Here is a 28,000-nt window from a genome sequence, read left to right on the forward strand (position 1 = left end):
CATTATTATTATTATTAATTGTGATTTCAGTATTAATGTGTTATGTAAGTGTGTAGTGTATGTGTGAGCCTTATGTCTGTGTGTGTGTCTGAATTTGTGACTGCTTTTGGAGGGAAAAACAAATATGCATCTCATTCGATACAGTCAATTAACTCTCAGTTTATACTGTAGTAGATCAACTTTTCTCCGTTTCTCAGTCTCTCCTCCACAATCTCTTCCTCTCTCCGCTCCAACCTCTCCATCTTACACACATGCACTCTCTCTCCGTCTCTCTGTGGATCATTGACCCCCCCCCCACCCGCTTGTTTCGTTTTCTCCTCGACCAGTTTCCTTATCATGCGATATTACTTCTGCAAACTCCCTCATGATTATTTGCGAGCCTCTGCTCGCCAGTGTGTCTATCCGCAATGTTATGAAGGATACAATTCTTAGTATTTTAAGCCAGACGGCGTGACAAATTTCTCTTTCGTGGCTCATCAATGGACAGTGCCTGATAGTCACTCGACTAGAGGCGAGTCGCCTCCCTGCTGAGATTGTGTTATAAATACCGATTGCTGGAGGGAGGGGGTGCTCGTACAACCGTATTACAAACAAGGTTAATGATTTTCAGACGGGTGAAATATGTGCATTCGCAGTGCTTTCGAATGATGTCACCACTCGGCAGTCTAGTATAAAGTTGGTGTACAAAGGCTTCAATATCCTCTATTTTCTCATGGAGCAACAGGCAATATCTCAATATTTATTTCACAATTCATATCAGAAATGCTTCAGACACAGGAACATTGTTCATACAAGTTTAATTGACATTTACAGTACTGCACAAGAATTGCGTGTGCAGTACGTTGAAATCTGTCAATCTTTCACAATTGTGTCAGTGGCACAAAAAAACAACAACAAACCTTCATGCACCTACACAAAAAGATATGGCAATAGGCCATGTCAATGCAGTGTGGTTCAATAATGAGGTTTATCTGTACAGTACTATCTAAGCCTGCAACCTGCTCCAACTAACTTCTCAATTTTCTGTTCTCAAAACTGCGATCGAGTTTCCAGTTGGCCCAACGGTCATTGTGTACCTTCCCAGTACTCTTCTATTAAGGGAGGGGTTTTTTTTTTTTTGTTTTCCCCCTGGCGTTCTTGCCTCTGACCCTATTGTTTTCCAGACGGCATTGGTCGAGACAAATCCACAGTTCTCATCGAAACAGGTGGAATTCAGTTCTTGGTTCTTCCTGCATCGGGTCAGAACATCCGGTCTGCAACTTTTCACTCCTGTATCCGGCAAGAGTTTGACGCGAGCACCCGTCGGGACAAAGTCCATCTCTGCCTTCCAGCATTTGACCGCGATGGCACGCAGGTTTGGGCCGGGCCTGGCAAGGAATCACCTTGTCCACGTCAAGACGGGGGTTGCCCTGGTGCTACCGTTTCTTCTTGCTGAGGTTACCGGCCGACCTCCGGAGTTTCCTCCTCTCCTTGTGATGCTCGGCAGCTTCTTCCTGCCGCCTCCTCTGTTTTTCATCCTACGGAAAGTAGAAGCAGCAAAACAAATAATAAACATCTTTGGCATGGTTAAAACGGTGGCATGACATTTGCTCCTGTGGCAGTTGCTCCGGTCTTAATATTTTTCTCCAATGACTTAGGGTAAGGGATAGGGTTGTGATAAGTTTTAGTTTGATGTACGTAAGAATTAGGATAAGGTTTAGGGTTATGTTTGTGGGAAGAATTTGTGTTTGGCTCTAGTGTGCTGATATTTCACTGGAGCAATTGTCGCAGGAGCAAATGTCATGGAACAAGTTAAAATGAGGTCCTTGTAGAATCTAAGCAGTACACCCTCATCAAGTGAGCATCTTTCTTTGCTTTTACCTTTATGTCTTCTCCAGTGGAAAAGCACACAGGAAGATCTGTCATTTTTGTTTACCTCAACTTTCTGTCGTGCATGTTTCACACCCTATCATCCCCTCCCCCTCAGTTGCATCTCCTTTATAAACTTGAGTAAACAATAGCAAAATATGGTATAATACACTGGTTGTTTGTACAAGTATGTCAAACTAATGCCCTGAACCTGGCCCAAAATGATGCCTATAGAAGGTAAACAAACATTCTATGAACACATGCTCTTATAGTATGATTCAAAAAGCAGTTTCAGATAAAGGTAAGAAGACATTGAGGGTGACAAGTACGAATGTTGTGCCGATACAACTGCTCTCATATGATGTTGGTAAGTGAAAAGTCTGTGTTTGCACCTTTTTGGCACTAAAGCTGACTTGTTGGTTGCCAAGCGACGTTGATGACCTGCTGAATGATTCCGTTTCTCGCTCAACACGCTCTGCCAAACTTGCCCTGAAATAAGAGGGGACGGACATGACTGGTTCAGTATATGGAGAACAAGTGACCAAAAACTTGAGAACATCCAACAGTAAAGCAGCTACAAGTTATGATGCTGTCTACAGATTGATACAGTGCACTCCTGTTCTAACGAACACGGTTACAACAAAATTCAGGTTACAATGAAGTAAAAATACCCGCGGCAATATTATCCACTCTATGTTTTTTATTGTTTCTTTGTTCGGTTATAACCAAATTTCGGTACGACGAAAGAAAACTGCCGGCACGGAGGACTTTGTTATAATGGAAGCCCACTGTACACTAATACCATATGAAAAAGTGGCAGAACGATCCATGTAGAACAACTTGTAGGAGTACTGGTGATATGTAGCCACATTTTCCTACACAGTTTCTACATGCACTTTATCCTAGTACTGTACAGACAAGCTGTTTGTTTACACTCCAGCTATACTGGACATCACTCACTCACTCAGTTCCGTAAACCATTTACGGTCGTTGGCCAGGACATGAAGATGCAGCAGTTATTCTGCAAACTGGGCGGCCTGGAGAACGATTGCTGCATCGTTTTCATGTCCCCCAACGACCATGATGGTTATGGAACTGAGTGAGTGAGTGAATACTGGAAGTGAAGTACAAACTACCCGACCATGAGAATCAATACTATGCAAATGAATCAAAAGAAACCAGAAAATAGCATTAACCCTATTCTAACTGGGGGGGGGGGGGGTCAAATTGACCCCCCCCCTCGACGTTTCGCGCCACGATTCCGCAACGCGCAAAGATTTTGCCGCGTCGTTTCATGACTTTTTTCATTGAAGTCTCTCGCATATTTTGAGACCAAATTTGCGACGTCCGGGCACACCGTTCTGAAGTTATGCAATGTTTTGCATATGCATGTCAACCCGAAAACTGCTCGAATTCATGATTTCGTGTGCAAATCCAATGCAAACTGTGTTTTTTTGTTTAATTGATATAAATTAAATTATTTCAACTTTTAACCATTGAAATAAATCAATTCTAATGTAGATATTGTGATAAGCTTGAAAAAGTGCCTCCAACAAATTTTGGCAAAAAAGAAATAGAAAACAAAAGATCGAAAAAACAATAAAATATATAAGAAATTAACAAAACAATAAAAAACAAAAGAAAATGATTTTGATTGCGCTATTTTTGTACAAGAAAATTGTTTGATGTGTCTTGAGGAACTCTGACACAAAAATTTAATAATCCCTCAGTCTTTTTGATGGAGTTATAGGTGAAAATATGATTTCATGCGTTAATTTGCATAATTAATTTATTAAAAAATATGAAATCAACATTTTTCTATTCTATGACCATGTAATCTTGTAGTTGACATCCAGCTCTATGTTCAGGCAAAATTTTGCGGCGATCGCGCGATCGGGGGCCAAGATCTGAAGGGGGGGTCAAATTGACCCCCCCTCAGTAAAAACTTGGTCTCAAATAGCCCAGTTAGAATAGGGTTAAGTGTTCATTGGGTCAAGGACCTTTCTCCAACTGTCACCACAAAAACAAATACAGTCAACCATGCTTATTAAAGTCAACCTCACATAAGTCAAATAATCGCATGAGTCGAAGGTTTTTTTGAGGCCTCTTCTCTTTATATGCTATTGATTTCAATCCTTCATAAGTCAAATTTTCTCTAAGTTGAAGCTATTTCTTCAATCCAAATACAGTCAAGCTTGCCTATTAAAGTCAAATCTATTTGGACTGAAGAAATAGCTTTGACTTAGAGAAATTCAACTTATGAGGGGCTAAAATCAATGGAATGCAAAGGGAAGAGGACTTGAAAAGACCTTCGACTTCGGCGATTATTCAACTTATGCGAGGTTGACTTAAGCAAGGCTGACTGTATTTTCCTTTGTGCATGTACATGTATGTCCGTGCATCATGAGGGTATCGTCATGACAACAAGACATTTACCTAAAACTCTCAAGCTCAGCCTTGGTGACAAACTTGTAGTCATCGTACACAGCCGCTGTGGGGCTCTCTTCTCTTTATATGCTATTTATTTTAATCCTTCATAAGTCAAATTTTCTCTAAGTTGAAGCTATTTCTTCAATCCAAATACAATCAAACTTGCCTATTAAAGTCGAATCTATTTGGACTGAAAAAATAGCTTCGACTTTGAGAAAATTTGACTTATGAGGGGTTAAAATCAATAGAATATAAAGAGAAGAGGACTCGAAAAGACCTTCGACTCAACCTATGCATGGTCGACTTATGCAAGGTTGACTGTAGATTCGAATAGGCGAGGTTGACTGTACATCACAGTTGCATAACAATTATTCACAACTCCATTCGGCCACAGTAGTGACGCCCAAGGCATACTCACTTCTTCATCCTTTTCAGTGACCCGTCGTTCCTGGCGGATGCCATGTGGAACTCCTCGCCGGCCTTGATCTCATAGAATTTGGGTGTGGTCGTTGGTGCCCCGCCCTTCTCCCTCTCCCTCCTCCTCTTCAGTTTCTGCTCCTGGCGCAGGGCGAAGTGCTCCCTCCTCAGCTCCTCCTGCCATGACCGGTCGTCCTCGTCGGAGCTACTGTTCTCGTCGCTGCTGGCCCTGCCTTCCAGCTCTTCCTCCTCCTATGTGTGGGGAGGACAGTTGAGCACTAGTATAGTCAAATGAGTTTAATAGTTTCGCTTCTGTTTTCTCCTTTTCTTTTCCCCAAATAAAAATGAAAATGCATGAGAATAAAGCATGTTCGGGATTTTAAACTAATACGCGAAACATTAGCATAAATCACAACATCACATAGTATGATAATGATAATGATAATGAATAACATTTATATAGCACTTAATACTGATGTTTCTAAGCGCATCAAATCGGGGAAAAAATAATATATATAACGTAAAAACAAAATACAGCATTATGTACATATTATGATAACGACAGCAACAACAACAGCAAAATTAAGGTTGTGTAAACAGATGAGTTTTCAACAATGACTTAAACCTATCAACATTTTCAGCGTTACGAATATAAAAAGGGAGTTCATTCCAAAGAAGTGGGGAAATAACTGAAAAGGCCCTATCACCATAACGTGTACAGGTGCGGGGACCATGTGATAATTGGAGAGCGGAGGAAGAACGAAGAGAACGGGTTGAAGTGGAGGAGCGGAAGGAAATTAAATCTTTAAGATAAGATGGGGCAAGATTATTACATATCTTGTAAACAATAAGGAGGATTTTAAAAGTGATACATTGATGGATGGGGAGCCAGTGGAGGGATTGGAGAACAGGAGTAATGTGGTCAGATCTTTTTGTAAGGGTCACAAGCCTAGCAGCTGTATTTTGAATTCTTTGAAGTGGTGCAGTACTTGAAGCAGGGAGACCAACAAGAAGGGAATTGCAGTAGTCAAGATGAGAGGAAACAAATGCGTGAATGAGACGTTCTGTGGAAGACTGAACCAATAATTTACGTATTTTACCGATTTTACAAATACCCCAAGCAGCAGAACGACATGAATTCTTAATATGTTGTTGAAAGTTCAGATGCTTATCTACAATAACTCCGAGATCTCTGACGGACTGAGAGATGGGGATAGTACTATCTTCAAAGGAAAATTCTGTTAGAGAGCTACCCCGCCTGAACTGAGAATGAACATATAAAAATTCCGATTTAACACAATTCAATTTCAAATAATTATCATGAGACCATTGCTTGATATCATCAACGCATCTACTAAGTTTGCAGAGTGCTTCGACTTGGGTATTTGGTTGTATGATTATGTAGATTTGAGTATCGTCGGCATACATAACATGTAAAATATCGTTATGAGAGATGATTACTGAAGACAGAGGGGCTGTGTATAGAAGAAATAGTAAAGGACCAACCACAGACCCCTGGGGGACACCATGTCTGAGAGGGAACGACTGAGACTACTCAGTATGATACTTAGTATGATACTACTTAGTATGATACTACTCTGCTTTGTAATATTGCACCATATGTTTTCATATTGGGAATATAGAACCGAAACAATGCATGAACATTGACTTAGGTTGTTCCTGCTTTTTCTTTTTCTTCTTCTTTAACAGTAAAGTATTCTCCAATGTATTGAACAGTTTCCATATCTTTTCCAGAACTTCTGCCATTACATATACGTAAGTGTAGGGTTGGGAGAGCAAGTGTACAGAAAGACCATTAAGTAAGCCGTAGTGATAGTCATTTATGTTTATTGGGAAGAACCAAGAAGCTAGCTGGCCAAGACGTAGTAATGATGTATTCCAAAAGCCATTAGAGGGTTCATGAATGCACACCTAGAGCGCATGAAGCTGTTGTTAAAGTTACGAACAACTTAAGAATGACTAGTGATCAGTTCTGATGTGCTATACTTATCAGAATTTCAATAATTCAGTACAAGAACTGATCACCATTCGTTCTTAAGTCGTTCGTAACTTTAAGAACAGCTTGAACCCCCCCCCCCCCAAACTCGCACCTGTGCATTGAGCTCCTCAAATTGATCCATCATGGAGGACTTCTCCTTCTCCTTCCGCTTGGCCTGCTTGTTGACCAGCGGCTGCGTCAGCCGGAATTCCTCGCTCGTCTCGTCCACCTGGAAGTCGGGATTCTTGAAGAGGGCCAAGAATCGGTCGTCCGACAGGATCGTGGCGGCTCCCTTTGAACGGTGGGAAAAGAACAAAGTGTTCATGGTATACACAGGAGATGAATGAGATTTTATTTGGCAGAAGTGAAGGAGTTTACGAGGCCAAGCATGCTTGCTTAACCCTTGCTGTACCAGGGACTTTGGACAGTGTGTACGATGCTATGGAGTTTTCCGAGCCATTCAGCCCTCACAGCACACAGAGGGCTAATATTGCTCCATGTTACATTGGGCTGTATTACCTCTCCCAAGGTTGTCAATATTGTAATACAGAAATGATTGTAATAGCACAATCTAATAACTCACAGACTGCAGGTAAACATGAAGACATATCGTCGCTGGGGTGACAAGACCTCATATCTAGTGTGACAAGACCTCATATCTACAAAATGCCTAATGTTCAGGAGAGCAAAAAACAAAACAACAACAAAAACATAGCAGCCAAAGGACTATAAAATATCACATGGGATCACCTTTCCTTTGACATGACATTGTGCCTTCATTTTTGGGGTAAAAGACAGCTAGGATTTGGACTGAACATCACTTAACTGATTCTGTAACCATTAATTTAAAAAAAAAAGAGTCATTTTCACCAAAATTTCAGATACGAAGGCTTGTCGCTGATATATAAACAATAGGGTGAATGGATCAGGAATTTCTGCCATGATTTGTGTTACAGAAAACCTAGTTCGTTTATCTCTCGCTGCTCCCAATAAACAGAATTGTAAGTATGTATGCTACACCTGATCATTATCATAAAGAGGTCGCATATCATAACTACAAAAATGTAAACACTTTTCTAACAAGACAATTTTGCAGGCCACAACTCTTAATATATTTCTTTGTTTCTGTACCATGATATAGTGAGAACCTTGACATAACAAGGTATTGCCGTGGATTTTTTTTTCCCCACTATGTGACCATGCATCACAAAACCAACAAAAGTCACCAGACATGGATATTTAGTTAAAGGCAGATTCTGAAAGAGCAGACTCTAAGCTTTAAAATGATGTACGACTCAATTCACATGGACTCTCCTAACTTATCTAAATATTTGAAAGAAAGGACATACTCTGGAAAAGTGTGAACTGAGAAAAGAGGCTTTGAAGAACAGTCTATTCAAGTGCCTAATCTTTACCAAACTGCGCTAGCTGTGCAATGAATGGGACAAAAAACAGGATGTAAACCATCGAAGCATCAACAATGAAGGAATTATCAGATTAGGCTGAAATTAAGCATGCTCTCTCAACATATTCAGGCCATGATTAATGCCAACTTTCAAGGCAGTAGCGTTATCCCTTCAAAAGTTATGAGAGTAGAAAGTGAAGAGTGTACAAAGGATTTCCAAGAAATGAAAAGGAGCCTCTAGGACATACCTGACCTCACTATACTTTACAGAAAAAAAAATGTGGAAAAACTGCTAAAAACACACTCTCCCATTCATTTCATGATTCCAAACTTACAAGTAATGTAGAAGAACAGCTCTTTCAGAAAATATGAACAACTGAAGATTGACTTGGCTGACCCCTTTCACCTATTTTGAGTCCTCACGTAAAATCAAGGTGTGCGACTTTTTGTTGGTTTTGTGATGCATGGTCACATATGTCCTCATTATAACAGGGTTTCTCTGTATCACACATGCATAAAGCTTTGAGTTTGGATGTATCATATAATTACTATGAGGATGAGAAAGGAGAATGGTCAAATTTTGATACCATCATTATCTTCCCTTTCTTGACTTACCTCTTGGAATAATCACAGATATTGACAGACTTTTCTTTCGTGTCTAACCACCCACTCACTGCTCAAAACATCAAAATGGAATCTCTGCAAATCACACTCATTTTTTTGTTCGACTTGACACAAGTAATTTTTTTGTTATTGTTGTTACTTTTTTTTTCTACTTGACATGGGGAATCACTTTGTGTTCAAGAGTAATCCAGCATACACTGATACAGTGGACTCCTGTTACAACAAAGTCCTTTAGGACCGGAGTTTTCTTTCGTTATATCGAAATTTCGTTATGACCAAAATGATAAACAATAAAAATAGTGTACTGTAGACTAGATAATGCTGCGACCTGAACTTTTACTTCATTGTAACACAAATTTTGTTATAACCATGTTCGTTATAATTGGAATACGTACACTGTAAAAATGTCAGTTATTTAGTTTGTCTTTATCTTCTTGAAATGATTATGTTGTGTGATGCCCCAAGAAAGGAAAAGAGAGCAGAGATGGTCACACAATATAGAGAAAAACAGAAAAACCACAAAAGAAAAAAAAAAACAAAAAACAAACAAACAAATACAAATACGCACATATGAATACCCACCTCCTTTTTGGCCTTCTTTGCTTTCAAGGATGTCTGTTCGTCCTGCAGTTTTTCTGCCAAGGCAGCATTGACAGATGGGAGTTTCTATGATGAGAGAAAAAATGTGCAACATCTTCATTCTTTTTTTCTTGAAGGACTTTCCAGCCCTATCATTAAAAAAACAAGGAAAAGTAGAAATTACACGGTGCGTAATATATGTCCCCGCCGTAAGTAGCATTTAGTAGCAAAATGTACAATATAGGTAAAAAGATCAAGGTCAAAGGTCAAAGAAGTCAAAGGTCAAAATTCTATGTAGAAGTTTTGAAGCCCTCACCTAGTGCCATCACATAAAGCAAACAGAATCGAAATCGGGTTAGAAATGGCGAAGGAGTAGCATTTTGTAGCCAATGTACAATATAGGTAAAAAATCAAGGTCAAAGGTCAAAGAAGTCAAAGGACAAAATTCTGTGTAGAAGTTTTGAAGCCCTCACCTAGTGCCATCATATAAAGCAAACGGAATCAAAATTGGGTTAGAAATGGCGAAGGAGTAGCATTTGGTAGCAAAATGTACAATACAGTTCAAAAATCAAGGTCAAAGGTCAAAGAAGTCAAAGGTCAAAATTCTGTGTAGAAGTTTTGAAGCCGTCACCTAGTGCCATCACATAAAGCAAACGGAATTGAAATCGGGTTACAAATGGCGAAGGAGTAGCATTTTGAAGAAAAATGTACAATATAGGTCAAAAATCAAGGTCAAAGGTCAAAGAAGTCAAAGGTCAAAATTCTGTGTAGAAGTTTTGAAGCCCTCACCTAGTGCCATCACATAAAGCAAACGGAATCGAAATCGGGTTAGAAATGGCGAAGGAGTAGCATTTTGTAGGCAATGTACAATATAGGTCAAAAATCAAGGTCAAAGGTCAAAGAAGTCAAAGGTCAAAATTCTGTGTAGAAGGTTTGAAGCCCTCACCTAGTGCCATCATACAAAGCAAACGGAATCAAAATCGGGTTAGAAATGGCGAAGGAGTAGCATTTTGAAGCAAAATGTACAATATAGGTCAAAGGTCACAACTGAAATTCTGTATAGAAATTTCAAAGCTCCCATGTAGTGCTATCATGTAAAGCAAACAGAATTAAAATCGGGTTAGAAATGGCGAAGGAGTAGCATTTTGAACATTTTGATCACACACGGACGCACGGACGGACAGACGGACGGACGGACAGACGGACAGACGGACACACGGACACACAGACAGAAAAATGTACAATATAGGTCAAAAATCAAGGTCAAAGGTCAAAGAAGTCAAAGGTCAAAATTCTGTGTAGAAGTTTTGAAGCCCTCACCTAGTGCCATCACATAAAGCAAACGGAATCGAAATCGGGTTAGAAATGGCGAAGGAGTAGCATTTTGTAGGCAATGTACAATATAGGTCAAAAATCAAGGTCAAAGGTCAAAGAAGTCAAAGGTCAAAATTCTGTGTAGAAGTTTTGAAGCCCTCACCTAGTGCCATCATACACAGCAAACGGAATCAAAATCGGGTTAGAAATGGCGAAGGAGTAGCATTTTGAAGCAAAATGTACAATATAGGTCAAAGGTCAAGGTCAAAGGTCACAACTGAAATTCTGTATAGAAATTTCAAAGCTCCCATGTAGTGCTATCATGTAAAGCAAACAGAATTAAAATCGGGTTTGAAATGGCGAAGGAGTAGCATTTTGAACATTTTGATCACACACAGACGCACGGACGGGCAGACGGACAGACGGACACACGGACACACGGACACACAGACACACACACGTACGGAGCCCGTTTCATAGTCCCCTGCTCGAACTCGTTCGGCGGGGACAAAAAAAATAAATAAAATGATGGACTGTGACACCTACAATACGTCTGTAATAAATATGGATAAAACACAACTGTAAGAGTTGAATGAAATTGACACAAAATGAATATCACACATTCAATTAAAAAGAATCTCAATGTGTGATCTCCATTACATACTGATTGACTGTCTGAAAATATTTCACATAAACTACATAGGACATACGACACTTCAGAAGAAAAAAAAGTAGAATCTGAAGAAATAGTTATGATTACTAATGTCACGCACAATCTTCAAAAAACACCAATGATGCAAACTTGCCCACATTTTGAGACAAACGAACCGATATGAAAAAAGCCTCGATACATGTATTACATACATGTATTACATACATGTACACCCTCCAAAGAACCTTCATGGAATGCACAAAAGTTGCAGAACTGTTTGAAACCCACCTTGACTTGCACACGGCTAGTTCGCTGCTCCTCAATTTTCTTCTTGATTTTGCTCTTCCTGTAGTCCTCGTACGCAAAGGGATCAGCAATCGCCTTGGCCTTCTTGTACAGCCTGATGTCCATGAAGTAGCCGTGCATGTAGGCCCTTAGCAGACTGGTACCAATTAGATGGCCAAGACCTGTGTTTTGTGCACCAAAAATATTTCACAAACACAGGAAATATGAACATTGTTAAAATTCTAAAAAAAAAAAAAAAAAAAAAAAATGAGTTACCAGAAGGCGTGTAAGTACAGTACACTAAAACATATCTTTTCTTCCGCCATCATTCTTTGATTAAAAAGTACAATTCTTTTCTATTTAAATTAATTCACACGACACAAAACTATAAGCCATCTTTTCATGCATTTCAGGATGATAAAAGTGATCAGGATGAATACTAGCTGCCATCACAATAGGCTGCATGTTAACCTTAACCCCCATCTCAAGACAGACACCCCCCTCCAAATAATGTCAAGTATAAGCTGTCATTGCAATACCTTGGGAGATATTTTTTTGTTTGTTTTCAAAAAGAAACCTCACAACTCATCACAAACCCCTCCCCCCCCCAAAAAAAAAAAAAAAAAAAAAAGAAAGAGAAAAATATCCTGAAATAAATTCAAAATGTGACCTCAGAACTTATCACAAACACCTCCCCCCCTCTAAAAAAATAAAAAAAACCAAAAAAACCAATCATGACATAAATTTATCAGGGGTCCAAAGAGAAAGACAGAAAGAGAAAGAAAAAACAAAACAAAAACACCCCTTTTGAAGAAATCTATAGGTGAAAATAAGAATACATCCCTTTCATTACAAATCGCGGTCCTGATTTCGTGCTCGTTAAGCATCCCTTCATTGGAGATTTAGGGAACATGCATGCCGTCTCTCTGACTGGAAGAAAATGCCGTAGCATTGGACACACTGACCAATATTCCTGGTAGAGAAAGGGTTCATGGATTACCATGCACACTTCATGACATGTGATTCCTTCTTTATGGTTTAAACTTTTGATTGCTCGTCTTGAAAAACACATTTCCATATCAATTTTGAAATTCTTCAGACAAAGCAAAATCAAACTTGGACATATAATTGAAATACAAAACAACTGTTAATAAATTGATAACTTTGCGACAGGCACTATTTTCTTCCGTGCATGTACTGCATGTATGTCCGTGCATCATACCGGTATCGCCATGGCAACAACAAGGCATTTACCTAAACTCTCAAGCTCCGTCTTGGTGACAAACTTGTAGTCATCGTACACAGCCGCTGTGGGGCTCTCTTCCAGCTCCTCGGTCAAGCTGTCGAGGAAGGAGCACCATTTCGGGGCCGGACCAAGTCCCTGGGGAGGACACATCAGAGTGACAGTTGGCATGGTAGCTACGCAACAGATATACCGTACAGTTCAGCCAGCGATCAAGTTCCCCCTAGATCACGACCAGTGATCGCATACGCAATATGTCGCAATCAATTGATTGTATGCGAGCATACAATCAATTGATTTTGCGATCTAGGGGGAACTTGATCGCTGGCTGAACTGTATGTCCCCCCAAAAAAATTACAACGGGACCCTCCACAATGATAACTTTAAAAACAGTGAATCAATCCAAATACAATTTCAGGGTATGAAACTATAACTCATTGGCCACATCTTACACAAAATCCCATTCAATTTGCTTCAGTGGTCAAAGAGAAATGAGGAGTTTTGTAGAGCATGTCAGGAATCTCTTCCCTCCAAGTTCTGTCTATTGTGTTTTTAATACACATTAATGTGCAGTTCCAAGATCATTCATCTGCTAAACTTGGAAGAATGAGACTCATGACATGCTTTACAACACATTTCTCTGCGGCCGCTTAACCAAATTGAATGGGGTTTTCTGCAAAATAAAGCTAAGATGTTATACTTTAAGACCTTGAAGTAGCATTTGGACAGTTTAATCATATTGGGTGTTACCAATGCGAAAATCCAATTGTAATTTTTTTTGGGACATACTGTACACCCAAACACATGCAACATGGCAGCTACAATTTGTAATACTCCTATATTAACTCTTAATGTGCCACATTCGCACGCCTGACTCAGTCAACGGCATGCCAAATTTGCATATTTTGTTCAAACGCGCAAATCAATCCAAACCGATTGATATAATCGCTGAATGTCACAGTACTATGAAAGCGTTTCTCGTGATTCCATTCTTGCCATACATGTGTATGTAGCTTGCATTTTCTGCAGTTAATCACTATGAAGGTGTGTTCTCTACTAGATTTGAGAGTAAATACTTAAAGTTGCGGTCACTGTTTTATGTGCAAATGTCATGCCTCTACAATAATGCACCGTCTGGTCATTTGAAAGAAAAACAGTTATAGGTTTGTCATCCAATTTAGTGTGTATGTCAAGCAAAGTTTGCCATTTTCTGTACAATTTGGCTCATTACATGTCATGGGTATTAAGTAAACAAAAATTCATAAAAGCTACATAGATTTGATTAACAAAATGTTTTTAACAAAATGTTTTTTGAAAGTATGACTATGTTGCTGTCTTAGGTTAAAGATGGGTCATCCCTTTAGCATTCCTTCCCAAATCACACAGAACATGATATACTTCACCAGAGTGACAAGACTATTGTAAAGCTATAAACATTTCTGTGATATTTGAAGGTTGTTTAACAACCTTCAAATAATAGCCATTAAAATTCAAATAATGCACCAAATGCTCACCGTAACATATTCTGTGTACGAGGCACAGCTGCATATACTAATCCTCCTGTGGTTGTAATATGATATTTATACTTTGAACAAAAGATATGCATGTTAAAGCTGTCAGAAAGGAAGAATTCACTAGCTTCTTTTATTTAGTTATCTATGGCAAATAACAACACACCACTTACATGAATTACGTAAGTGCATCGCACAGGTCTGTAAAACTAGACTAGTCGTTTAGATTTGTAATTTTCTTGCAGTACAAAAAAGTTATTCAAATCTTAATGGTCAACTTTACTCAACAAATTAAGACCCTCTTGAGTTCAGAATTTACAGGAGGTTTCCAAATAGTGGTTTTTTTTTTTCGATACCTTTTAAAGTGTTCTCACCAAATTTTCAAAAATTTGCATGCAAAAGGGATGATATGTCTTTAATGTGGCACACAGGTCGTTAACACCATGGCACATAAAGAATTAACGTCAGGGAGATTCCACAGAGCAATGAGGAAGAAACTTTGGTACTAAACTACATGCAGCTTGACGGGCCTAAGTGATTCCAAAACCAGAGAGGCCTTGTACCGATATTCTATTATCAACCTGAACATGAACTGATTTTGCTATGACACGTATTTCCCATAGAAAACTACCTGATCATACTCAGGACCAGTCTCCAAATTAAAAGGGGAGGAGAGATATTTCAAACTCGCAAAGTCCTAGAAGCTCTGACACAATAAAAAGAACAAGATGAAAACCAACATCACTGGGTACTTATGAAACACTCCACAATGCAGGATTCAGGGAGGAAAAAAAAACCACATCTACGTAAGATAGCAGCCATACATGCCAAATTTTATGTCAATTGCTCAAAAAAAGAGAGAGAAGTTCGAGCCACATGTTTTGCAACCAACTAACTACCCAACCTCAGAATGATTCCTATATACTCCTATACACGCTATGTGTGAGTGGGGGTATAATAAAAAGAATAAGAGAATCATTATAAGGTCATTATGAAACACTGGACAATGCAGGATTCAGGTGGGAAAAACAAAAGCGCAAACAAACTTTATACACATACGTCATGGAAGCCATATTAAAGCAGCAGTAATTGGCTGTAATGGCGCTGGGATGAAAATTTACTGACAAAAACAGGATGATTTGAAGTACGTGTATAAGCAAGCTGACACTAAAAGATTTGAGAGGAACACAGTTTAAGGAAGCCTTTATGACTGAACGGAATAAAGTAAAACTGAAAGGTACATATCACCGAAGAACAAGATTATCTCTCAAAGAAAGGGCAAGGGTGATGAGCAGTCACAACGACTTCATTTGTTGGATGGGTTGATGCCATTAACCCTTTGAGGACGGATTGATTTTGCAACAACAACAATTTCCCATAGACAGTTGCCCGAGTAATCTCAGGACTCGTCCTCAGCGGGATAAGTTATGTGATTATGGCCACAACCTGCAGTGTGTCTATTACAGATTGACTAAAGAGGAGCAGGTCTGCCCACCTGTGATGGTCAGGAGAAAGAACTTGTTGGTAGCATATACCACAGAATGATGCTACTGAACAGCAGAGTGCAGTATTTGTGACTATGCATTAAAAAATAAATAAATAAATAAATGTACCCCCCCCCCCCCCATTTTATGTGAGGACTAAGAATAGGTGAATGGGTCAACCTAATCAATCTGAAGTCTGATACATCTTCTGCAAGAGCAGTTCTTCTTGTACACTATTTCTAACCCACTGAGGACGTGTCCTGAGTACACTTGGGCAAGTGTCTACAGGAAATGAGTGCTGTAGTAAAATCAGCCCATCTTCAATGGGTTAAGCTTGGGATCACAAAACAAACAGGATTTTGCATTTTTTCCATTTCTTTCTATGAGAATTTTTCGTAGAATATCATGATGAGGTAGGTCTTACAGGACCTTTTTCACTTTTTAACTAGAAATGTCACTATGGTGACTGGTATGCCTCCACACAATACATGGTTCCCCTATACATCATAGGTCTATACTACAATGTCTTGACTATGTGTAACGATAGCTTCACATAACTGGCAAAATATTAAAATGACATGTTCGTCACAAATGTGTTGAATGTTCGCTTTCCCTGAACTAGGTTTAATTGGTTGAATGCCTATATTGTCTATTAAGAGTACAGGTATTTTTGGATTTGAGGATTTTTACTTGATTCTTTCATGAGTTTATGCAACGTTGCCCACTGGCACTGGTTCAGCAGTCCAGGATCAGTAAAAATCATGGTCAAACCAATAATTTTTGCAGGAATGGACAAGTAAAAAATAGAAAAACTGTGAAGAAACTATGTATCTATATATCTATCTATCTATCTATTTGTACACCTTCAATAACAGTGGATTAAGTGCATCGATGCATTAACCGCTTTCCCTTTTTTCTGACACCCAGGGAGAATAAGAAATGTGAGTCTGCGGACAAACGTAGGTACAGTCATGAACATACAAGTAGCATGCAACAGGTGGAGATACTGCTGACATGTTGGTTGAATTGAGTGAAATGTTTTTTTGGGATAATAATATGAGGATTTTTGAGCCATAAAAAAAAGAAGGAAATATACAGTAGAATGCCTAACAAAAAGAAAATTATTTTCAACAGTGAACAGTGAATATTGTCTGCAATCTTTATGCACACATTCAGTAGGTATTCGCGGGAATGGTGTATAAACCGCATCCTGAATTTTGATCTGTTTCAGCGGGAAGAAAGGTGCGGTGAATACACTGTTATTTACTGTAAAAGCACAGCGATTAGTATTTTGTGCTATAAAGATCCTTCCTTACTGGAATGAAGTATGTCAGCAGCTTGGGTGCTTCGCATGCCATCAGCAGGAGACCGGAATCCCAAACGAGGAACACGTCGTTAAGATCACTCTCCCCTTCAACGGTGACGAAGGGCCTGCCCTGTAAAACCAACGTATGACCAGTACATTTGTGAATACTCGGTGCAAAAGGTTCACTTCGTACAGTGCACACTGTTAAAAGTTTTGGCCTGCTTTCTGACACACAGAAACTTTTCAAATATTTCATATTCACAAGTCAAGGATTGCTGTTTATGCAAATTGAGTGTATGCTCAATATTTGCTACCATTCACTTTGTATCATGATTCCATTTGAATACTGAGTATCAATAATAAACATGAGGTGTCCTTTTACAGACTGACTGCATCATCTCCGGGGAAGATGCTGGCACCTCAAATGTAGAGAAATTCCTACTGGACATCATACTTGGCTACTTACGCGCACATTGAATGCTTTCCAATCATGTACAATGATGAATTATAACAACTTCTATGAGACGAATTGAATACAAAGGAAATAGTGTCATGGAATCGCTGCCACATGGACACAGCAACATTGGTTTTATCTTAAATCCTCTGCATATGATGTACATGCATGCGATGGTAGGAAAACATTAAAAGAGAACTTTGCGAAGTCAAGGGCGTACATTACGGAGAGGTGCAGATTGAGGGAGGGGGAGAAAGGACCAGTATCCACAAAACTTTACAGGAAGCATTCAAAATACTAAAGCCCGTTCATACACATGTAGTTCCGCTTTGGGTATTAGCAGCACTTTGTGTGTGTGTGTGTGTATGCATGTGTGATAACAGACATGTTGGTTTATAAATTCACTATATAAACATGCATCAGTGATGTAACAATTATTCATGTAATATGCTCCGGTTGTATGTGACGCTCATACAAGTAAATAGAGCTTGCCAGCATGTCCATCTGACAGTAACAAAATTGTTCATTAGAGCTTAGTATTTGGCAACTGTGCTGGAAAAAAGTTTGTTCATGCATTTTTAATGCAAAACAATGAAATGGATGTCTCCCTAAGTGCTAACGGATAGACCATTCTGGTCACCTAGTCTATGCAAGTTTATTTTTTCTAGGACATAAATTTCATCAGGTAAGCTTATGCATTATGTCGCTTTGAAAACCAGTGAAGTGCCTAACCAACAGGGGAAAAACAAATTTTCATTTGAGAAATGCACACAGGAGCTAAACTACACATGGGTTTATTTAAGTTTATCTGAAGTATAATATGTAAAACCCAGCCACACCCACACTAGATTCGCTCCAGATCTTGGCTGCCCGGCTGTCGGAGGAAACGACCATCTCCGCCCGGGGACTGAAGCTGATACCCTTGATCGGGAGACCGTTGCGGTGGTCCTTTATGAGACACGGCTTGTTGGAGCGGATGTCGTACATCAGAACCTTGAAAAAAAGCATCATAGTTCACACACACACAAAGACAAGATAATTATTGCATACGAGAGGTATTGGTCAATTCAGACACACAGCAAATTCTATTCAGTGGTTGAAATACACTTGTATATCAAGTGTACCTTCAATTTTGAACTCTAACCACCACTGTATCAGAAATGAAGGCTAATATTTCATGAAGATTTCTGGCTAGAGAATTTCTGGAATAAAATGGTCATAGTTACAGTTCTAATTGCTGCATCTATCATGCATTCTTTTTTTTCATATTTGCAATATTTGTACATATTTCAAATATGTATTCATATACTTTCTTAACCCTAACTAGGCCGGGGGGGCCTCTGAGGCCCCCCCCCCCTCGACGTTCCGCGCGATGAATCGCTAACGTGAAAAGCTATCGCCGCGACGTTTCATGACTTTTTTCTTTTGAGTCTCCCGCATCTTTTGACACCAAATTTGCGATGCCCGGGCGTGCGGTTCCGAAGTTGCGCATAAATATGTACGTGCATGTCAGACCAAAAATTGCTCAAAAACGTGAATTTGTGTACAATTTCAATGCAAACTGTGCTTACAGGCAAATTTCATAAAAGCATGATTATTTGGGGGTTTTATTGATTAAAATCAATTAATAGCATATTTTCTTGTTCGGAACAATGTCGCGGACAAGTTTCATCGAAAAAACAATGAAAAACATAAAGTCGAAAAAACAAAGAAATACATAAGAAATTAAAAAAACAATAAAATACTTAAGAAATTTTTTCTGATGCCGCAATTTTTTTCTCTTATATTTGCTCAGGACACTAAAAAGAATATTTACACGAAAAATGTGCCCATTTTGAGCTTTATTTAGTGATTTATACCAAATTGTCTGCTTTCATGTATCATTATGCATAAATTAGCATAATTTAGCATAAATGATAATTTTTTAATGATCTAACTTCGTGGTACCGTAGATTACATCATAGGCAATGTGTGTGCCAATTTTCGTTGCGATCGCACGGTCGACGGCCGAGATCTGGAGGGGGGGCCTGGGAGGCCCCCCCCGGCTCTATGATCTACCTAAATAGCCCGGCCTAGTTAGGGTTAAGTGATAACATGACAAGCACAGAATTCTCATTTGAAGTAAGACTGGCTTGCATGCATTTGCTATTCTGATGGAAAAGGGGAACATTTACCAAGCTTCAAATCATTTCTGGAAGAGAAGTGTAAATATAATATTTCTAGTGTCTATGTAAAATAAAATGAACAAAAAAGAAAAGAAAAGAGAGACAAGTTTCTGTATATATGTTTGTGGAGAAATGCTAGTACTCCAGCAATTTCTCTATGCAACTGAAGTAGTGAATATGATTCAGTTATGGCTACAGCATTCTATGCAAAACTCTTGGCAAAATATGCCAAGAGGAACGTAAATCTTGTAGGCTGAAAAACGTCCACTCCTATAGTTGTACACGTATATATTAAATCCCCACACGTACAATAAATCACACTACAAACACTCACTTTGAGGTTGGAATTTTCAGTTTCTGTATATGTTTGTGGAGAAATGCTAGTACTCAAGCAATTTCTCTATGCAACTGAAGTAGTGAATATGATTCAGTTATGGCTACAGCATTCTATGCAAAACTCTTGGCAAAATATGCCAAGAGGAACGTAAATCTTGTAGGCTGAAAAACGTCCACTCCTATAGTTGTACACGTATATATTAAATCCCCACACGTACAATAAATCACACTACAAACACTCACTTTGAGGTTGGAATCTTTCAGTCCGATTGCCTCCACATTACAACTTACTATAAAAATACTGAAAATTCCTGAAAAGTTGAGATGCCTAGATTAGATGAAAATTTCAAAATTTCCTCTGTCATACCTGGCCAGAGGATGTTCCGACCGCCATCTTCAGTCCCCCATTGAAGGCTAGTGACGTCACCGCTGGGACCCCTTTCACCCTAATGTGCAAAGATTGTGTTACATGCATGGGAGCAAGATATGTGAATGCTCAATATTGCTAAGAATGACAATTCTATAACTACAATTTTAAGGCACCTGTACCAACGGTTATTTCATAATTTTACAGGAGATTTGTAAAACAAAAAACAAAACAAAACAGAAAAACAACTAAACCCTCGACAATGTTTCATGGGCATGACTGCTTTTGTTTGTATGTGTGCAATATTGATGTGTGATGCATTATAACACTAAACTATATTATTATAAAATAATAATATAAAACATTATTATATAAAAATAATTCCTTTAATACATTCTCTAATTCTCTGAATAGAATATCAAACGTATATGGCTTTTTATGGCAGGATCTGAGTTTTTTACAGAATTAGAGGTGAACATACCGAGTGTACTATTGTCTTGAATAATTCAATTCATTGCAACTCATGCTATTATGATATGACAAAAAGCACCTTTAAAGAAGTGTGCTAGAATCCATTCAACAAAGAAATACAGAATCTATTCCAAGAAACGTCCATCCGGTCAATTCCCAAACCCTGAAATAATGGCATTATGAAGACACTTTCATGTTTCATTATCTGAAGTCTTCTCACACACCATAGTGATGTAAAGGTAACGGAGCAAATGTTTGTGTCGAGTGTGGATCCTCCTCAGTCTAAACCAAGAGAAGTCAAGATAGCTGAACTTACAGGGTTCCAAGCATTTCAAGAAAACAAAGTTCCCTGATTTTCCCTGATGAAATATCAAATTTCCATGATTACTATTTCAACTCAATTCCAGTTTCAAATCCAATTTTCATCCAATTTCATCCAATGGATGTTGTTTTGATATGCAACAAACAGTCTTACTGGCTACTTCCAATTTTTGGGCCAATCAACATTCCCTGAGTTTTCTCTGATTTGAGGCATTTTTATCAAATTCCCTGACTTTTTCCTGATTGGAAAAAAAAACATGAATAATTTTCCCTGATTTCCCAGATTTCCCTGATGCCTCGGATCCCTGACTTACTGCATATCTGATGTGATGCTGCTGAGGGCACAGTCCAACACCCCAGCTCTCCGCCTCGCCCTTGGGTCCCAGCACTCCACTCTCCCCTCAATGGTCCCCACTGCCAGCAGCTGGTGCATCGGGTTGACCTTGCAAGCATTCAGCGCTCTGCAAGAGGTAATGCCAATAACAGAAGCAAACCATGATTACCTCCACCAAGGAGGTACAATCTTGATTTCATTCATTTGTTTGTTGCTGACTGTTAACCCGTTCCTTCCGCAATTCTCCGAGTGCCTTTAATGCCCCCAAACGAGATTCTTTTTGCCCGTCAACAGAGAGGTAGACAGGTTGGTAATCCAGCTGTGTGAAGGCAGTCAAGCGGTACATTGTATCCCCCTTTCCATGGTCAACTACATGTGCCAGTGAACAATGGAAATATCGATTGGGTGCGAGGTATGAATAGAGCGTGCGCTGATGAGCTCACAGAATCTTTTGTTCTACACAAAACCAGGTACCTGAATGAGGTGACTGGGGTCACCGAACCCAGATATCTCACTGATCTCAGCCTTGATTGCTATGTACATGTTCGTACGAGTTTACAGCAGAACAAGTGAAAAACTAAATCAGGAAAAAGGTACATAATACTGTGAAATACGCATTTTTCAAACAGAAGGAGAACACATCATCGCTGGGGTGACAAGACCTCGTATCTAACAAAATGTCATATTTTAAGGAGAGCCAAAAAACATGGTGGCCAAAGCACTGTGGCCAATGGGATAGCCTTTCCTTTGACATGCCGTGGTGGCTTCATTTTTGGAGTAAGACAGTTGAGATTTGGACAGGACATCACTTTAACCCATGATTTGACCATTACTCCAAAAAAATCATTTTCACCAAAATTGCAGATACAAGGTCTTGTCACCCCATCGACGACATGCTGATAGAATAAACTCTGATCTTTTTATCAAACCCACTTTTCTGGGCATTTTAAGACAAAGAAACATGAATTTAGGCCACTAAAGCAGGCACTCTTGTCTTCATTTTGGGAACCTGGTATACCAGGTTCCCGTATATCAGTTGCTCCCACAGGAATGGGTTAAGAAGCAATATCGCTCAAGGGGCAAAGAACTACTGACAGTTTCACAGTTCCAAGAATGTTACTGAGTAAAAAGAAAAACTTAGAAGTATATGCAAAATCATGCTAACTTCTGCAACAAATATCAGTTGTTGTTGTTGTTGTTGTTTTTTAATCTATTGTGCCTTATCGGTCCAGAGAATCTTGTCCTCTGAAATTTTATTTTACTCACAGTGAATCAGTGATGAAAGGTGCAAGAAATCTCCCCTGCTCCAGGTTGATTCTGTAGATTTCTGGACTGAAGAGGAATGAATGAGACAAAGAAATCATAAGCCACAATGATTTTGTGGTACATGGTGTACGTCTGTGCATGACGCTTGTGCCTGCTGAAGTCGTAAATGCTCCTGGGATTTGCAAACTGGAATGTAAAGTATAATGCATTCCCAGCATTGTGAAACACACTCTACATTGCAGACAAACTGGTTGGGGACAAATATTAAAACTTTGTTACAATGATGTCGTCACTAAGATCATTCTTATGCACAACTTCAAATAATTCAACTTTACAGTCAGTTTTGCAACATTCAGAAATATCAATGAGAAAGTGTTGAAAGTTTGTAGAATTGAGGCAAAGTGTAGACAGTACTGTCAAAATATTCAAGACTTATTCTTACTATGTCCCATCCACATCAATACTTGAATCCAAATCTTTGTACTTCACAAAGTGCTATGTGCCAGGTCACACTTTGGACAAGTACCATTGCAGTATTAAGACAACATTAATTCATACTGTGCTTTATTTTGCTGATCAGTAAAACCCCTGTGGTGTTTTCTATACTGATTTGCATTCAAATATCCAAAAATCACAAGTTAATTGATAGAAACTGACTTTCTCTGAATCCCACAATGACTGTCGACACAATAATCTTTAGGTATGTCCTCAGACCTATTAATTAGGACCAGGTTTCTGTGACAGTTACCTAATGAAAAGAGTAAATCTCAGCAAATCATGGCAGGGGCACAGACACATGGAGTGTATTCCATCAAGACAGCCCAAGATCTCACCTCATACCGACGAGGAACAAGTCACAGGAGGGGGAATGGTAGGCAAGGTCGCGGCCAAACTTTGGTATCCTCAGCCGGTGGTAGCGGCCATACTTGGCATGGAACTCCACATAGCGATCACACTGCAGGAACACCAGCTGGAAAGAAGAGGCAGCTTCTCATTGTATGCCGATGATTGATCAATCAGTATTTTTAAAAGTGGCGAGAGTGAAATTAATTACTGGAAACCTTGTGAACACACAGCTACAAATGAATGTACTTGGCATGTATCTGTACAAGAGAATAATTTCAAGTTTGACATGTACATTAAAGGCATAATTTACCATTTGCAGATGAAACAAAAACCCAGCATTAGTGCTTTAAAATAGTTCTAAAATGTGAGTCACGGATAGAAAAAAACCACTGTAAAAATTTGAATCCGTATAATCGATGTTAAGTGTTGTTAAATACACAAAATGTGAACAATAGTTATAATAAGAATGTTTCCAGACTAAATTGTCTACAGTTACGGTTTAATGAGAAAAACACTGATATCTCCTTATATTTTAGGCTTAATTGCAAAAATTTCATATGGTAGGATGTTTTGTGATATAACAGAGCTACACATATGAATCAAATGTGATGTCTTGAACATTTTTGAAATCACTGCTCCCAATTGTAAACAGGACCTTAAATAGCACTAAGAGATGGTATTGACTACCGGTATGAAAAAAAAAGAAGACTAGTACCCTTTCTCTACTTGTACAACCACAAACAGTCTCTGTAAAACTGAAGTAGTAACTTGTAACACTTGCTACACAAAAATTAAAAGTTTGATGTTTATACTCATCGAGTATGAGTATTTGTCTTACATGTATTCATGTCATACTATGAAATTATATGCAGTGAGCTTTTTTATGCCAGTTTCTGTTTATGTACATTTTTATTTTACTCCGCCCTTTTCTCTATTTCTGAAAATAATGACTATAAACAGAAGTAAACAAGGCGACAAAACAAAGCTACTACCACAACATACAGCGAAAATTTTGAATACAGATCTGGCTTTTTGTTGCCTGAGCAACTGCTACTTTTCACATAATGATGGCTGTGTAAGGGAATAATACACATGTGATGATATCTCATGCTTACCTTTGAGTAATCTCCTGAGAGTATGTGGAACTTCACAACTGTTGGGGAATAAACAAATTAGACAAAAAAGTTGACCTTGTGCGTGTGTGTCGATGTTCAAGTCCTGTAACTCAGTTCCGCATAATACTGGTATGTGTTCTATTCCTGTTCCAATATTTTTTTTTTTTTAAATAAATATAGTGAATATATCAATATGCCAATTCCTATCCAAACACTTGTGTACATATATATCTACGTGTAGGCTATACAACAGCTTATTGTGTGTGTAGGTAAGGTCAGATACATGGTGTAGACAGAAATAATACTATTTAATCTACATTTGTACCCAAGGGAAATGATATGGAATATCTTGAATGTGGAAATTCATTTCAAATCAAAATTTGAGGCAAGCGACTTCCTCCCATACCATGCTTTTGAAGTGACTTATAACAGAATATGATTTCATGATATGTAGAAGCATTCTTACCTTCTGAATCGAAGCACCTTTCAAACTTCATGGACAAGTGGTTGACGTCATAGCAACGAACCCTTGGCTTGTAGGTTCCTGCAATACAGAATGAAAATCCAACAAACTATTGCTCAGAACAATGCTGTGATTTTGACAACCCACTTTGTCCCAAGATAATCAAACAAGCATAGGCTAACTACACAAGATAGGATGCTCTATCATAGAAAACTACAATGAATCTCCATAAAATATACTACAAGATTTGTGGCAGCACAATTAAAAATGACAGCATGCAAAAGTACATAGACAGGTCTTGTCCATTACATGTATCATGTTCAAGTATGAAATTTTTCATACACTTTCTTTATCACCACGTAATCATCATGATCTTTAACAAACCTCTTCAAAAATAATACAATACAAAAATGGAGAAAAAAACCCAAACATAAACAGGTCCATAACTGTCATTATGATTGTCATTACCAAAGTTACCAGCACCATCATCATCATTACAGCGTAATCATTCACCCTGACACTTCCATTCTTCATCAACGAAACAGGACCAATACAGCATCACTAAAATTTTCAACAAAACAACCACCATTACTATCACTAATATCATCATCCTACTTTTCCCCCATCTCCTATGCACAAGTGTCTCTCTCAAAGTTATCACCATCATTATCATCGTCATCATCATAATACTCATCCCTGATATCACCCCTACCATCCATAGCATTATCTTTATCAGAAAGTGAAATGGATTGTGCACCTGTAGCCAGAATATATTGTCCATCTGGTGAGACTTGGACACATCCACTCACTGTGGGCATCTCGAAGTCCTGCAGCAGTTGAATTCGTTTCTGGATGTCTGTGAGCAAAGAACAGAAGACATGCAATACTTGTAAAGTAATACTGATCCCTATTAGCAGCAGAAGTTGGTTTAATAATTAATCATCCATGAACCATGGCATTCCCTCATTTCTTGCCAAACTTTTCTCCATGTGTTTGGCCAACAGTGACAATGAGTGACATGCCTGCTATCACCAAACTTTGTGACAATACAGGTTTAGAAAGGTCCACTCCGATGAAACACGACAGCAGTTCCACACAAAAGTGATTATGACCTCAACATAAGCACCTAGGCTATCAAGAAAACTGATATGAGACTGCTACGGTGTATGACATAACTCATACAGAGAAATCATAAATTTACAAAGACTGTTACGCACAATGTTCAGCCCATCTTTTTGCATAATATAACATACACAGATACATGAACACGTATGTACTTGGACACACAAAATGAATGTGAGATATCGTATGATTTGCAGAACTTCTCCTAATACTGCTGAATCATAAAGGTATTTTATGCTGTACCAAATAAGTAAAAACCAACCAAACAAACAAACAAACACACACACAAACAAATTAACATACGGTACCTTTCTTACATGAGGGTAGCTGCTACTGTACAGGGGCTTTGAAAACATAGACAACAAATCAAACCAAATATCATTAAATATTACAAACCACTCACCAAAGTCCGACTTTGAAAGAGCTCTCTTTTTCCTGTCTGACAGCCACTGCAGAGAACAGATGAGAACAAAATGGTATTAATACTTTTCAATTAATTTGATTACATGCAGACTATAATAAATTTAGCAATGTGAACATACCCTATTCCAAGATCCCTAATTATGAACAAACAAGCTTACGCCAAATCTTTAATGCAACTGTGCTTTGAGTTTGGCATAGGTATTGGTTTTGCAGACATAGTTTGTTTCTACATGATGCAATAGTATGATGTCAACGTGACTGGCCCAAGACTTTACGTCCAGATTTTGGACAATAAAAGTGTGGGGCTCAGCCAAAAGAAAGACTGACATGTACTATATGTAAAGCAGATGAATTTACCCAATAAAATAATTCAATGTTAGTGTGACACACTTCGCAAAATTTAATTTACACACAAAGAAAACCTTACCTATATGTATGTTTAAGTCCCATACATACATTGTACATGTACAATGTGTGTACCAGCTCTAAGATTTACAAGTGTGACAACTTGTGTGAGAATAATTTACTTCATATTTGACACTCAAAATTCTCTTCAGCCATTTTTACACAATTTGCAAATTTTTGCTTATGATTCTCCTTCTTTCAGTGTAATTTATTAAGTCTATGGAGACTTCAGAATTCACTATGGAACGGGTTTAACTAAGTTTTAATCAACTTTGCTTTCATTTCCACTTTTCACTCTTTACTCCCGACCTGTCTGCCAATGACTGCACACATAATGCTTACCCCATCCCAGTTCAGTTCAGTGTCCAGAATGAGCTGTAAAAGGGGTTAACTTTACTTCTACCAGGGAGGTGGGTTTAGCTTCGACGAGCTGCTACAGGGATTATCATTTCAAGGTTCAAGGTTCAAGGTTTTACAACTCCCGGCTCCCTGCTTCTAACTTGTTACAGGCCACAGCCCAAGCAATTGCAATCAACACAACACCGTACAACAAATTACAAACACAGAAATCAAGCTATGGGACTATGTACTTAGCAAAACGTACGATTGTACAACTAACACACGCCGACTTACCTCTGGCATACTTTTCCCAGAGCTCAGGTTATAGACCTTTACGTTATTTGCTGAAGAGACTTGCATTTTCAGTAGCTTATGTTGCGTCACTCATGCACACCAGAAGAAGTGATCACTCTTTCTCCTTTGTCTTATAGACCCGAGAGCTAGTGTCTGATAAATAAATGCACATGTGCTTGTCT

At 38.7% G+C, this 28,000-nt stretch overlaps 1 protein-coding gene across 1 annotated transcript; it reads right to left on the reverse strand.

Moving 5' to 3' along the window:
- Positions 1-696: 696 nt before the first annotated feature.
- On the reverse strand, positions 697-27,999 carry LOC140233597 (nucleolar protein 10-like). Its single transcript, XM_072313688.1, has 18 exons — positions 27,819-27,999; positions 26,761-26,806; positions 25,993-26,091; positions 25,239-25,316; positions 24,773-24,810; positions 23,645-23,781; positions 22,812-22,877; positions 21,526-21,672; positions 20,420-20,498; positions 18,395-18,544; positions 17,108-17,227; positions 12,808-12,934; positions 11,557-11,735; positions 9,306-9,389; positions 6,807-6,986; positions 4,697-4,947; positions 2,241-2,337; positions 697-1,517 (listed from the first exon to the last, which is right to left on the reverse strand). Exons 1-18 carry the CDS (start codon positions 27,882-27,884, stop codon positions 1,416-1,418), a joined length of 2,046 nt encoding a protein of 681 aa, XP_072169789.1. The 5' UTR covers positions 27,885-27,999; the 3' UTR covers positions 697-1,415.
- Position 28,000: the final 1 nt, after the last annotated feature.

Source organism: Diadema setosum, chromosome 10 (genome assembly GCF_964275005.1).
Source record: "Diadema setosum chromosome 10, eeDiaSeto1, whole genome shotgun sequence".
Classification (NCBI taxonomy): Eukaryota; Metazoa; Echinodermata; class Echinoidea; order Diadematoida; family Diadematidae; genus Diadema; species Diadema setosum.

Bases quoted from the DNA above. Each gene is read 5' to 3' on its own strand.
- LOC140233597 (XM_072313688.1), bottom strand. From the start codon at position 27,884: ATGCAAGTCTCTTCAGCAAATAACGTAAAGGTCTATAACCTGAGCTCT. The intron at 23,782-24,772 runs GTAAGCATGAGA...TCTTCTTTCCAG, and splicing joins TCTCAGGAGATTACTCAAAG to CTGGTGTTCCTGCAGTGTGA. The intron at 22,878-23,644 runs GTGAGATCTTGG...ATTCCTCTTCAG, and splicing joins TTGTTCCTCGTCGGTATGAG to TCCAGAAATCTACAGAATCA.